The 13628-nt window shown below is 41.8% G+C and overlaps 1 protein-coding gene across 2 annotated transcripts in view; it reads right to left on the bottom strand.

Annotated features, from left to right (window-relative positions):
- The window catches only part of LRP8 (LDL receptor related protein 8), a 169864-nt gene that overhangs the window by 56762 nt on the left and 99474 nt on the right, over positions 1 to 13628 (bottom strand). For both annotated transcript variants that reach the window (XM_021529653.2, XM_021529661.2), the window contains exon 3: positions 9588 to 9710. In XM_021529653.2, the coding sequence (XP_021385328.2) occupies positions 9588 to 9710 (123 nt within the window). The remainder of the gene's footprint in view (positions 1 to 9587; positions 9711 to 13628) is intronic.

Below are 13628 nucleotides of genomic sequence, written 5' to 3'. Positions count from 1 at the left end.
GAAATAAACATATTGTGCAAGCTGGAAAGAAACCATTGATTAAAATAATCAAAAGCCCTACTAGAAACATGGACGTGTTTTTCTTTGTAAAAACCAAAACATTGTATCTGACTAGAGATAAAATAGTTGGAGTATTTGAGTTACCTCTTCCAAAGCCCACTTTAATTTTTCCTCACAGATTCATTTAATTAAATCTACTATTACAGGGTGGGTTTTTTTATTTTACATACACTATACAAAAGCTTGGTGTACTCTGGGAAATCTAAGAGATTAGAAAATTTTACCCATAGCTTTTGATTTTGATTTCTTCCCCGTCATTTGCGGCTGAAACAGCTTGCTTAAGATGCTGTTTCCAAGCATGCCAGCAATCAAATATGTTTAAAAACTAAACAGTGGAAGTTACATTTACAGGTAATTGATAAGCATAAAAACTTTTCAGTTGCTCCTCTGACAAGCTGAAATATCATTAATGCCAGGTCAGAGGCGTCAGGGTCACAGGGAGGAGTTTAGAACTGGCGTTACAGCCATGCCAGGCTGTTTCTGGAGTAGGCAGCACGGCGGGTGCTCTGCTGTCCATGCCAGCCCAGGACAGGCACACGAGCACCACAAACGCTTCAGGGGAGGTCGGGCAGCTCCACTGCTGCTGATGCTCAGGCACAAAGTGAGAGCAGGGGGTTCCTGTGGCTGTCCAAGGAGCAAGGCTGTCCCCTGGCCCGGGAAGAGGGAACGCTCCCAGAGCACCCGGCTGGTTCCACGCGGGGCCCTCCGGTTCCTTTCCTTCCTCCCGGGCTCACTTGCTCTCTCTTGTTCACTGAGATTATTCCAACTCTAATCAAAACAGGGAGGGAAAAAGCCCTACAGAACGCTAGGGGGACAAAACTGTACAAAGGATAAAGGAGTTGAGCAGCATTGAGAGGAGACTTATTTGTAAAAGAGATTATGGATGCAAAAGTGCTCCTTGTCACGAGGGAAAATAAAGGCACAAAAGGTCCCTCGATAAGCAAACATAATGAAACCTGCCAAGATGAGTGATAAAATCATAGAAAGGAAAATTATACAGGTCTCCAGGACTGCCAAAATTCATTGTAAAACACTTTTTCTGCGCTTCCTGAAGTCTGCACTTTTAAAATTAAAATTAAAAGCTTGCCTAAGGATAGTGCAGCATTGGTATTTCACCTCTTATCTGCCAGTACAGTATCTCCTCTCTGTTCTGTCAAAGGACTGAATAAAACAAACAGTATTCAGGACTTCCCAAAACTTCACACCACAGAGGAAAATCTGAGTGCAGTGTCCCAGCCCACCTCCAGCAGCTGTGGGAGACAATCCCCCACCATTCCTGGCAGCACCTGCCTGGCCACAGTGAGAACACTGCTGCACCCAGGTCCAGGCTCATACCAAGGGGAGATGCTGGTTTTTTCCATGTTAAAGTGACAACTCTTCTGAGGTTTTAAAGGTATTGACAAGTGAAATGCTGCTCAAAGAAACCAAGAAGACATGAAAAATGCAGGAAAATAAAAAAAGGATTCAGTAGACAAGCATAGATTTAATAAATTCTAGTATGTCCTCACTCTTTTATGTGCAAAAGAAAGTAAGACTGAAAAGGCTCTGGTGCTATTAAATAATTGTGTTTCTTATCTCAGAGTGAACATTTCATCTTTTATATACATACAAAGAAACCCCTACCTGTTTTCTTTTTTAGAGGATGGAACAGGCAGCTTAGATGGCAATTTTAATTGAATGTGTTCGAGCTGTTGCACAAGAACAGTGGTGTGTAGACCCGAGGCTGGGAAGAAAAGACTTTCCCTTACCACCTACACTTTGACTTCATTACAAATATCCCTGCTGGCTTTCACAACTTAGCTCCAAGGTTGATACTTGCAACATGTCTAGAGGTAGGAATTGTGAAGCAGCAATGCAAATTCTACTGGAATTCGGTATGTTAATTGCTATTTCTCAGTCACACTCCACATGGGGCTGATATACCTGGTGAAATACTAGAATGACCAATTGTTCTTTTCTCTGTGTGTCTGTGTGCATTTCTCAACACACATGTATCATCGTACACACATAAATGCACACACACTGGCTAGAGATGAAATCGATTGTCAAACACATTACAGATATTAATCCCTGTACAGGAAAAAAAAGAGAAGTGTGGTTATGTTTGCAACCTCTGCCAGAACAGGGAGTTTCAGTCTCATACAACTTAGAGAGCTCCAGTGACAGGGTCAGATGATGAGTGCAGGCCAGAAAAAGGGTGCAAGAACTGGGATGAGCCTAATGCATGCTCTAATGAAGCACTCAGTCCTCTGCATTTTAATGCAAAGGATTTGTAGTGTGTTGTAGTAGGTTAAAACACAAGACCAAAAGGGTCAGCTAAAATGTGTCACTTCAATTATAGTCATGAACACAGTGTCCTAGAAAGGCTGGAGCTAATGCTAAAGCCAAGCCTTGATTCTGGCTCTCAGTGCATCCCACAAGGCACAGGGAGGATCCACACCACTCTCACACGTGCAGGCAGTGCTGGCTCGGACCCCCACCCCAGAGCAGAATCTCACTGAAAGCACTGCAGGCATTAAACATCTCCAGTGCAAGGCTTAAATTACAGATATTACCTACCAAAGCATGCAGAGACTGCATATTAAGCCAGTCTTAATCATGATCCTAATCCTAAAGGAAGCAGGATGGAGTATCATGAGACCCTTATTAAAACTGCAAAATATTTCAGTGGGAATGAATGAAAAGAGGATCCTACAACTGCAGGAATGGAGAAAGAGAGGAAAAATACCCATCAAAGAAAAGGTGGTAGAACAAGGAAACAGCTTCAACATACAATTCATTATGATACTAAAATTCAGAAGCTATTTTAATGTCAGTGACATTAAGTAATTTAATATTCACTTATTTTCCTCACACCATAATTCACCCATTAAAAAAAGGAGAAAAAGTTTGCTGTCTGTACTCTTGTACTGCAATACTACTTCATTCAGTTAAAACATTTCAGTTTGCAAATTATATTTTGCCTTTGATTCCCAGAAATTATTTTCTTTTCACATCAGCCATAATAGTTAAACAACTGTGATTCCTGCATCCTCCCCTCAATAAACAAACAAAAGGATAAATATAAAAATCAGGTAATCTGAAATTCAGAAAGGAGGTAGCAAGAGAATGGAAGAAACAAAAGTGCCAAGCAATGAAAATCTACTTGAGATTTCTGAAAAACTTTTACATTTTTAGCAGTTCAATATTTATAGCCTGTTAAATAATTACACATACAAGAGTTTCATACACTCAGCTTTCATTTCCCTGCTATTTTCTCCTATTGAAATAACTGCAAGATTAATTGTAGCCATAAAAAGGCAGCATCCAACACTTTTATGACCACTCCTGTCTATAAACTGCATGAACCCATTAGACCAATAGGGAAAACATTTAAATGCTGGTATTTAAACTTTTCAGCCATCAACAACAAGTGAAAGCTCAAAATCGATTTGGGGGATGGAAACACTGCAAATGTCCAAGCAGACATCACTACATGGAAAAAGTGACTCCCTCACAAGGTAACACTGCTCAATAATAGAACAATACAAGCATCACATCAGACCCAGCAGGTTTTTCAGTTGGTTTTCCTACAGAACTCAGTCAGCTCTCTGCAAAGGTCACTGTTGAGACTTAAGCTCTAAACACATTCCCATAAAGGAAAACCACATTTTGTGTAGGTATTACTTAAAACTTTTCAGCACTGGTAGAATTACAGCAAAATCATTACAAATCCTAAATTCATTTACATCTTTAGGTAAGTAAAATGCTGAGATCACCAAAGCCATGTAATCATCATCAAAAAGGAGATGTAATTCACTGCCCACAAGCCAGAGACAAAGTTATCCAACTACTGGAGATAAACTGCTCAGCTTTGAGTTTGCTGAATTTCCTTTGATGTAAAAAGAATAATTTCACGCTCCAAGAAAAGGAACAGGACGCCAGAAAAACTTTGGATTTGATTCCTTATTCTGTCAAAGACTTCTTGTGCTAGTCCCTGCAGCTCCTCTGGAATACTGAGGTCGGCTCAGGGCTGCTCCATCAGGACACACCTGAAGGCACTCCAGGCAGGGGCAGAGCTTGTGGATCCAGAGGCACTTGGGAAGCAGTGGGCTGATATGGGAGGGTTCAAGCAGGGGTAAAGGTCCATTTGTGAGAATTTGAAGAATCACCTACATTTAGAATAAAAGGGAATGTAAGCCACCACATGCCCAGGGAACTACAGGTCTGCTGACAGAGCTCAAAAAGTCTTGTCCATCTCTACTGTTAAACATTCCCATGGAAAGGGAGCTCTCAGGAGTCTGGAACCCTCTGAAAAGGAGACCTGGAAGCTAAGTGGCATCTTAAAACCAGAGAAATGAGTTAATGTTCAAGTTACATTTTGGATGTGATAAAGCTCTGACAGGGGTGAATGAACAAAGAAAAACTGGTATCCTTGATAACAGAATTGCACCATTGCCAATTATCTGACAAAATAATCTGAAATGAGGGACTACAAACAAGGAGAGGCTGGGGGACCAGCATTTGTTCAGCCAACAGAAAAGAGGGTTAAAGGAAGATACCATTGGTGCCATCAACTCCAAAATGGGAGGGAATAGTGAAGATGGAGCCAGCCTGTTCTCAGAGGTGCACAGTGACAGGATGGGAGGTGACAGACACATGCTGCAACAAAGGAAAGTCTGTCAAGATAAAGGGACTTTTTCCATTAAGAGGGGTGGTCGAACACGGGGACAGGGGTCCAGTTTGAGCAAGGAATTGGACTAGATGACTCCCAAAGGTCCAAATTATGAACCTCTGTCTTAAATTATTCCATGACTTCATGAAGACATGATTATGGCAGTTTTCATTTTATTCTGTCTTGATAAATTTGATCACATTGACAAATCAAAGCTTTACTCTCTAGCTCTACAAACCAGTCTGAGCACCTGGAAAATGAGACTGCCACTTTTGTGCCTTGTCTCTGGGAGGATCCTGTGGCTCTAGAAGTGTTTCCACATCCAGTACCTTGTTCTATATTTGCTTTACAGATGGGGTCCTCAGCTGCTGCAATTCAGCAGTGCTCCCAAAGGCCCAGCAGGGACAGTGCCAGGGGGACAGTGCTGTATTTCATGCTGGCTGTAGCCAGTTGGTGCAGTTGGAGTATTGTTAAAATGCACACCTGTACATCTGGCATTAACATCACTGTATTCAATTCCCTAAATGATCTCTAACAGATTATTCCAACAGAACAGTCCTTAATTTACATGTTCCATTGCATTTGCAATGCCCCAGCATCTTATCACATTTATGCCAATAGATCTGCTCTTAACCTTGGGGAAAAAAAAAAAAAAAAAAGAAGGAAAAAAAAGGCAAATTAAAAAAAAAAGCTTTCTTTACTGCCTCAGGTCCCAAAACTGAGTATCTGGCTCTGCCTGGTCTATTTGGCCTAGTTTTTTCTTTTGCTACTTGAATTCAATGGCCCAGTGTACGTGATGCCGTGAAAGGAACATTCCACCCTCCTCCAGGAAAAATTCTCCAAGGGCAGGGAACAGTTTATTAAGTCCTTTTCCACAAAAGCACAGTAATGTCACCAAACCCACTCAGTCATACAGGAGATCTGCATCAAAGAAGAATAATAGAGATGTAACATCCTTTGGGCTGAACAGAGAGCTGGGACCGGATTGTGCATTTGGAGGTGAACGACACCATCAATGCTACCAACAACAGCATTTTACATCTGGGCAACTTAATAGGAAATGAGGGCAGAACTGACCAGCACTGAGAGAGATCAGCACACACAGCAGCAGCAGCACACAGAGTGCCTGGGACCATGGAAAATACCCATTAAAAATATAACTGTCAGGTTTGGATACATCTTCCTGAACCACTCATGACATATACAAAAATAAGAAAGAAGTGCCAGAACTGGTGCTGTATTTCAAACCAACATTCAGGGTTTGATTTTATATTCCACTTCCATTTTAAAATCTATTTCAAGAACTGCTGCTTATTAAACCTGCCCTATTAAATCATTCCCCTATTAAATGCAATACGAATTTAGTTTCCCAGTCTCTTTTTCTTCCTCTTAACATCCTACACTCTAACACCCTGTACCTTTCTGTACAATAATTTCTGCTCTTAACCAGGAGAATGTCACATATCTGAAAAAGAAATAAGTGGCAAGATTATGCTCTCTGCATTCCTCGATCTCATTATATATACAATGTCCTAAGGCAAGAGTTTGCCAGCTTAGATTTTCACTTGTTCCATCTCTTTAATTTGTGTTCCCATCACTGTTGTTACTGATTGTTAGCATTTGTTTCTATTTTTCTCTTGAGATTCTTTTTTTTTTTTTTTTGCTTAAGTCACTGATTAAATAACCTAAATTCTTCAGAGAGAAATATAACATTTCCTGCTTGTATAAGAAGCAGAATGATTCAGTACCTGTGCTGGAACAGCATTAGGTGTTCCATAACACCTAACATTCATTTTGCTGGAGGTCTCTGTTAGCTCAATCAGAAAAATTACTTCCCTTCCCCCTCTCTCAGCTCCAAGAAACTGGGTAAGGAAAAGGTGAGGAATCTTTCCATACTCATAAGCAGAGCCTGTGTATATCAGCAGTGGCTGCACCACAGCCCCAGGGTATCACCACGCCATGCTGGGCTGCTTTTAGTGACAGTCATGAAAAACAGGGCCAGGGCTCTGCATATGGTGGGCTCTCTAATGTAGAGTACATGTGAGCTACCAAAAATCTTCTGCAAGACAGGTCTCTGGCAGAAAAATGAAGAAATATAACCAGCTTCTTATTTACAATGACCCGTTTCAAAAACAAAAGCCTGAATAACAATCTCCTCTGAAATCAGTCCATGATAGAAACTAATCAACCTTCAACTAGAACAGAACCCACAACAGGGAAAAGTCCTAGAATACCCTTACAGCCACCACTCCCAGACACATTCAGGGGCTTGAAGAACACAGTTAAAAAAAAAAAAAATGCACAAATGGCAGAAAAAGTGCAGACATCACAGGTCCAGCAGAAATCAGGCCAGCTGTGATGCCATCTCACCTATCCAACAGGACACAGGTCATGCTGTCCTGAACACCTGGGAATGTCTAGTGTCCCCAGACAGGATGTTGTTAGGTATAAAGCCGAGCAACTTCAGTCATTAGGGAAACAGAAAAACCAAAGTACAATTTTGGTTCTGTAAAAATAACACCCCCCCCAAAAAAAAAAAAAAAAAAACAACCCAAAACCCAAACCAAACCCCACAAACTGTTACCTTCAACCAAGCATAAGAGATGGGGACACAACATCCCTAACTACCAATAAGAGAGCACAAACTGTATTTAAAAACACAAAAACAATGCCACAAAAGCATTGAGAAAATAAAAAGCCATTTAACAGGTGGATAGATGCTGAGAGGAACAGCCTTGTTTTCACCACATTCTAAGCTAGAAGCACTCCTAAAATGCAACAGTCAGCATTATTAATGCTCTAAAAGTCCGTGGATTGAATGGACTATGGCCAATGTCCCAGTGCTGCATTAACTGAGGAGTAACCCTAGATCCTGGCAGAGGTGCTGGCAATTATGGGGCCTGTCTGAAAGCCATTGATTTTATAAAGCAGTTTGTTCTTAACAGAGGTGAGAAATCTCTTCTTTCCCAACCTGTCCCTTCCCTAGGGAAGCTCTGCAGGGCAGGCCCCTCCACAGGACTGTGCTGCATTTCTAAGCAGGAAAATTAGACAATCACAGGCTCTGCAGTCACCCCTTGACACAGGAAGAAAGCCCAGCCTTGATTTCATCAGGGAGAAAGAAAATGGGACTGGAGAGAAGTATCATACAGGAATGTCCATCTATACATCTTGCCTGTAACTACATTTTCTGTCACTACAGCCTCATATCAAATAACATTTACACAGAGGAAGAGTCAGTCCTTTTAGATAATGGGCCAAATTTCAAGGAAAGCCCAACATTAAAAGTATCTTTAATAGAACAGGAACAAACTTCTTCCTGTGTTGCAGGAAGATGTTTCATGGGCTATCTATTTTTCTGAACTGAAGAACCACCAGAAAAAAAACACAGACTTTTGTATCTTACAAAGTTTCAAGTAGGAGGAAAAAAATATTTTAAAAAAAATCACAAAAATCTGAACCAATTACTTTTCTCTGAGGACACCAGTCCTTTATGGTAACAATCGGAGGCTCAGGTCAAGTTTCTTTTGTGATACTTAAGATTTAAGGCTGATTTCCCCAGAGGATGAAATAAGTGGGGGAAAAAATGAAAGGGGAAATGGGTAGAAAAGGGATGGAAGATGATTAACACAAATCATCAGGGACCTCAGTGCTGCCTGGCCTATCCACAGCCTGTGCAATGGCCTCTGACATGAGATTTGCAGGCAGAGACTGCAGCAAATGAAGCTGCTTAGTTATTCAGCCCCCCTCCAGACAATCAGGTCGTGGAAGTAGCATTAATGAGGCAGCTTTTAACTAAGGAGGATGCAGGGTGAAAGACCAACAAATACAGTCCATAAATATGTTAATGTATTTATTGAGGTAATTTTTTCTGTAGCCTGTATGTGGCTGCAAAAATGATTCAATTCATTTTATGCAAGAGAAGTGCATTCATCTCCCTTAATTAGGGAGAAAGTAGGACTGGTACTAGGATTAAAAATAAAAGTATGGTTGATTTTTAAGTCCTCTATGCACCCCATTCTGGCAAGATCTGATAAAATACTTCCTCCAGCACTACTTCTGACTCATGGGAATATTTGTGAAGTACACGACTGGAGATGCAATAAAATTAATTTCTTGTTCTGGCAAGAACAGATCTGCAGATATAGGTAAACGCACAAATAAAAGTCTACATATAAGTATTTTTATTAAAATATCCCTGGGATTCTCTTCAACTCAACATCAGACAACCCTTCACAGTTCTAGAACAATGGAGCACAAATGGGCCTCCTCAAAAGGCCATGATAAAATGCAGTACATGAAAATCAAGAATGTTCTTTTTACTTACTGTGTTTTTAAAGGGTGTTACCTGCAGTAACATCTGTCACACTTACTCTCAGCTTTAGTTATTTTACATTCCTCATCTTTCATCTGCTGCTTTTTTCATTTGTTCTCAGAGGAAAAATAAAAAATGAAGATTGAGCAATGCAGTTACGTTGCAAAACTCCTCTGAAACAACAGAAGTGCTGTCTGCAGTGATGATAAATCCCAATATGTTACCATGCAAAACACCAAATCTGAGTTTCCAAAAAGCCTGATCCCAGGTGAGGGTGACACTTCTCCACTGCTGCTGATCATGAGCCTGACAAGCAGTTCAAGATGTTTACAGTTCCCTTGCAGACAGAAATCCAGACTAGACAGCACTGCCTGTATCAGTCTGGAAAATGGGTACATTTAAAAGTTTGTAAACTGTGTGATTTGAGTGACCTGAATCTTTTGTGTCTTAGCACAAGCATAAATTGACAGATCATCCTGTGAGTGCTGGGAATAACAGCTTCAGTTTTTCTGTGCTTTGATAATAGAACAAGTCTGAGAAACACCACTTTGAGCTACTCACTGCATGCTGCTTCTGATTCATCTGACCCGTCGGGACATTCTTCTTCCCCATCACATTTCCACCTGGCTGGGATGCAGTGCCCATTGTCACAAGTGAAATCTGACTCAGCACAAGTTTTCTTTGCTGCAAGAAAAGAAGAAAGTACTTGGCATGAACATAAACAGTGCAGAAGATCTCCACTGCACCCAACCCCACCAAGGACGATATGGATTGCTGTGCTAAGAGGACTTACTTCACATTCAACATTGCTTCTTCATGACAGAGTCCCACATATATCATAGATGGGTGTTTCTTCTCACTAGAACTCTAACCCTGCCATTATTTGATGAGGATTCACCCTTCTGTGTTTTTTTCCATCCATTCAAAAAACAGGGATGTTCTTTTTCAAGATAATTTTCTAAGGCTTTTACTATAAAAAGCTGCTGCCTTCATGGAACTGAAAGCATGCTGCATGATTTACAGACAGGCAAGACAAACAAGTATCACCTTTGGAGTACTATAATCTAAATAATAATGTTTCTATCTGTGCCATCTATTCATGGCTTGTTAGTACATCTGTCACCACAGCAGATGATCATAAAGCACTCCTTCAAACACTAACATTCATTTCATTAAATGTCAACCACTCCACGCTCTTTGCTTTGCTTGCATTAATCTAGGGCTTGAAAAAGATGCAAGACATGAACTCAAGCAATTAATTTGTCTATTCCTGCGTGCCAGTGGTGCAGCACCATGTGCTCTGCAATTCCAGTCAGCATCTTCCCACTGCGGCAGAAAGAGAAAATTCTACTTAGATTGGGTCCCTTCAGGCTGAGGCCTCGGTGTTGATGTGACACCATTCACTCACAGTGGTGACTTCAGTGGCTTTTCTGCTGAGTGCTGAGCAAGGGCTGGGGCTCAGTGTCACCACACTGAAGGGAAATGCTCTCTGGCTAGTTGGTATCTACCGTTGGTAGCCATGAACTGACACAGGAAGTGCCGGCAGGGAGATTTGTCTCTTCCCCCTGCAAAGCTGCTCACAGCCTAATAGGATCACAGGAAAATTCAAGTAATGAAGGACCTCAGAAGGTCACCAAGTCCAACCTCCTGCTCAAGACAGGCTCAGCTCTGAGGTCAGACCAGGCTGTTCTGTGTTTTATCCAGTCTGGTAGGAAAAATCCCCCAAGATGGAGCCAGCACAACACCCCTGGGCAACCTGTTCTGTGGCTTAGGTGCCCTCACATCTCAGTGAGACCTGGGCTTGCCAAGCCATTCTCTCTTACAAGTCGTGTGCACACATATTGCTACATCAATACTTCTTCCAGCAAACATTTTCAAAGCATTAAACACAACAAATAAGCCTCTGGGGTTTGATCTTTTACTTTCCTTTCTTGTTTTCCTACATGAGCTGCTGTCAGGAAGGGAGTCATGTTAAATATCACTCACGTGCCCACACAGGAAACATGGAGCATTTCTATGTGAGCTGCTGGAGAGACCTCCATGGCTGAAATAAAGTACTCATTTTCCAGCACACAAAACATGCAGCTTCCCTGAGCAGACATCCAGCAGGAAAACACTGCAAAGCATCACTAAACAGCTGTACAACCTCTCAGGATGCACTTTTTAAAGAGAACATACATTTACTCCCCTTCTGTTGCTAAATGAATCAGATTCTGGAGAATGAGGGAGGAAAAAAAGGGACAATTTTCAATTTTCTCTTCAGCCATTCAGAAACAGATTATGGACTAATATAGGACAGAAAAACCATTTCCATGTAAACCAAGAGTTTTACAAGACAACAGTTATACTAAAGATCATCCAAAGACATTGCACATCTGTTATCAGAGGGAAAAGACTTTCTCCTGAGTAACTCCTTTCAGAAATCCAAAGCTGGCTATTGCACATCACTGCTGGGGTATTTAATGCAAGTCTTAATGAATCTGATGTATGTAATAGCCAGAAATGCTGATACTGATAGGATACCCATGCATAGCTGAAGGGAGAGCACTCTCCTGCTTGCTGGGAAGCTCACTGGGTAAAATGCTGCTATCTGCTCTTAGGGGAAGGCTGTGGCATCTACAAATGAAACAATTACAGCTCCATGCAGAAAGGAGAGACCAGTGTAATACTGGAAACATTAGAAAACTATTTTTTTAAATGTATTTTGTTTTATAGCTGCTCTCTCAATGCCTTAATATCATGCTTTCCACAGCAAAACTGTCCTTTAACTTATTCTCTAGAGATCCAAATAGCAATAAAACTACAATTATGCCTAAACCAAACCTCTCCTTCTGCCCTCAGTCTCACAGTGTGATGTATTTCTGGGACATGGGGATGCCAGCAGGGGCCAGCCCAGGGAGGAGTGGCAGGGGCACTCCCTTGCACAGCCAACCCTGCAGATGGTGGCACTGATGGCTTTGTTCCTGCCCTGCCACTGCTCCTCCTCGTGCACCACAAGCAGCTCCTTGCTCGGGCTCACAAAAGGGCAGCAAAGCATCGCTGCCAGCCCTGGGTGTCCCTCAGGAGAGGTTCATGTGCTCCCTCCCTTCAGCAAAATGAGCTGGGCACAACCACTCAGCAGCAGTGGCTGAACCCAGAAGTGTCACCGTGTCCCCATGCCCTCCTGAAGGTCCAACAGTCCCATGACAAAAATCAGCAGGATACAAAAGTGTTTGGTCTTTGTTTGAATAGAAATTGTCTAATCTCTTCAAGGAACAGGATTAAGAGAGGGGGAGCTCAAACCTTTTCTATGATTCTTATATTTACTTCTGCCATTTTTAACTTTTTTGCTTTTAGATGGTTATATTTTAAATATTTGCTTTTATTTTTTTACTACTATTACTCTCCAGCACTGTGTCAGAGCTCTGCAGACTGTCTCAATTCTAGTAACTCCACTTTCTGTTGCAAACAGCAACCCAGATTATTCAAACTGCAATACTGAAGCACTGTCTCATTTCTTCCCTCTAATACAAGACTTGGAATCACTTTATTTCCAATGAGATTTACCTTCTGGCGCTCAATCCTCATGTCTCTGGGATCACAATGGAGGCAGTTAATTAAAATATCAGCTTTCTGGTTTTTCCTTCCTTTTTCTTTTTGAAGCCTGATAACCCTTTTTATTAATCTCCCATGTTATACACCTTCATTCTATCAATAATTCATTGAGGCTCACACCATAAATCGCCAGTGGTGCATTAAAATGTAAAATAAATAAACACATCCCTTTTAGAACAATGGGGAGGACACAGGTTCATTTTACGGTTTCACCTGGCTCAGAAATAGTCAAGCAAAATTAATTGTCCCCCTGAGATCCATTTCCTTTTGCCGTAAGCAGCCCAGGCAGCTCTGCTCACACATCTCTTCCAGATGAACATAAACAAACAAGAGTGAGTAGTCACAGCATCCCTGAGCCTCTGTTCCTCGGGGGGCAAACGATACCTGGAACGAGAAGAGAGGCTCCCGAAGCGTGCGCAGAGCCTTTCATCTCCTCCCCTGCCCGGCTGCACAGGAACACCAAAGAGGCTGCTCCTCTTGAGACTCCTGCTTCATTTGCCTTCAGTTCCTGCTTTTCCTTTCCCACGTGTGCAGGTGGACAGATCTGTCAGAACTCCACTGGCTCCTGTGTGCCACGGGCTCAGCTCCCACAGGGAATGAGCCCTGCCTTGGGCAGCTCTCCAGAGGAGCCCTTAGTTAAAGTCAGGCATTCCTGCTTCTCTTCTCCCAGCACGAAAGACAAGGGCAGAGGGAAAGGTGACTTCAATTTTATCCAGCAGTGACAGAAAAATACTCTATCATGCTGAATTTTAAATAAAACTGCATCAAACCCAACATGGCCCCTCATTTTCCAAAATGTCCTTTTCCGTCCATTACTCACGCCTCTTATCCTGAACTGCAAGTAAGGATTCAGGGGTCATCCCTGCAGCAAATTAAAAGCAGAGAATCCAGGGAGAGTGTTGTAGAACATGAAAATTTACTGAGTGATTTCATAAAGCAGTGACTGGGGACATGTTTAATTAGACTGGAGGGAACAAATATACACTGAAAGGAGCATGCCTTGTACTG

The sequence above is a fragment of the Lonchura striata genome, chromosome 9 (assembly GCF_046129695.1).
Source record: "Lonchura striata isolate bLonStr1 chromosome 9, bLonStr1.mat, whole genome shotgun sequence".
Classification (NCBI taxonomy): Eukaryota; Metazoa; Chordata; class Aves; order Passeriformes; family Estrildidae; genus Lonchura; species Lonchura striata.
The sequence above is the reverse complement of the archived record's forward strand: the minus strand, read 5'-3'. Positions and strand labels throughout refer to the sequence as shown.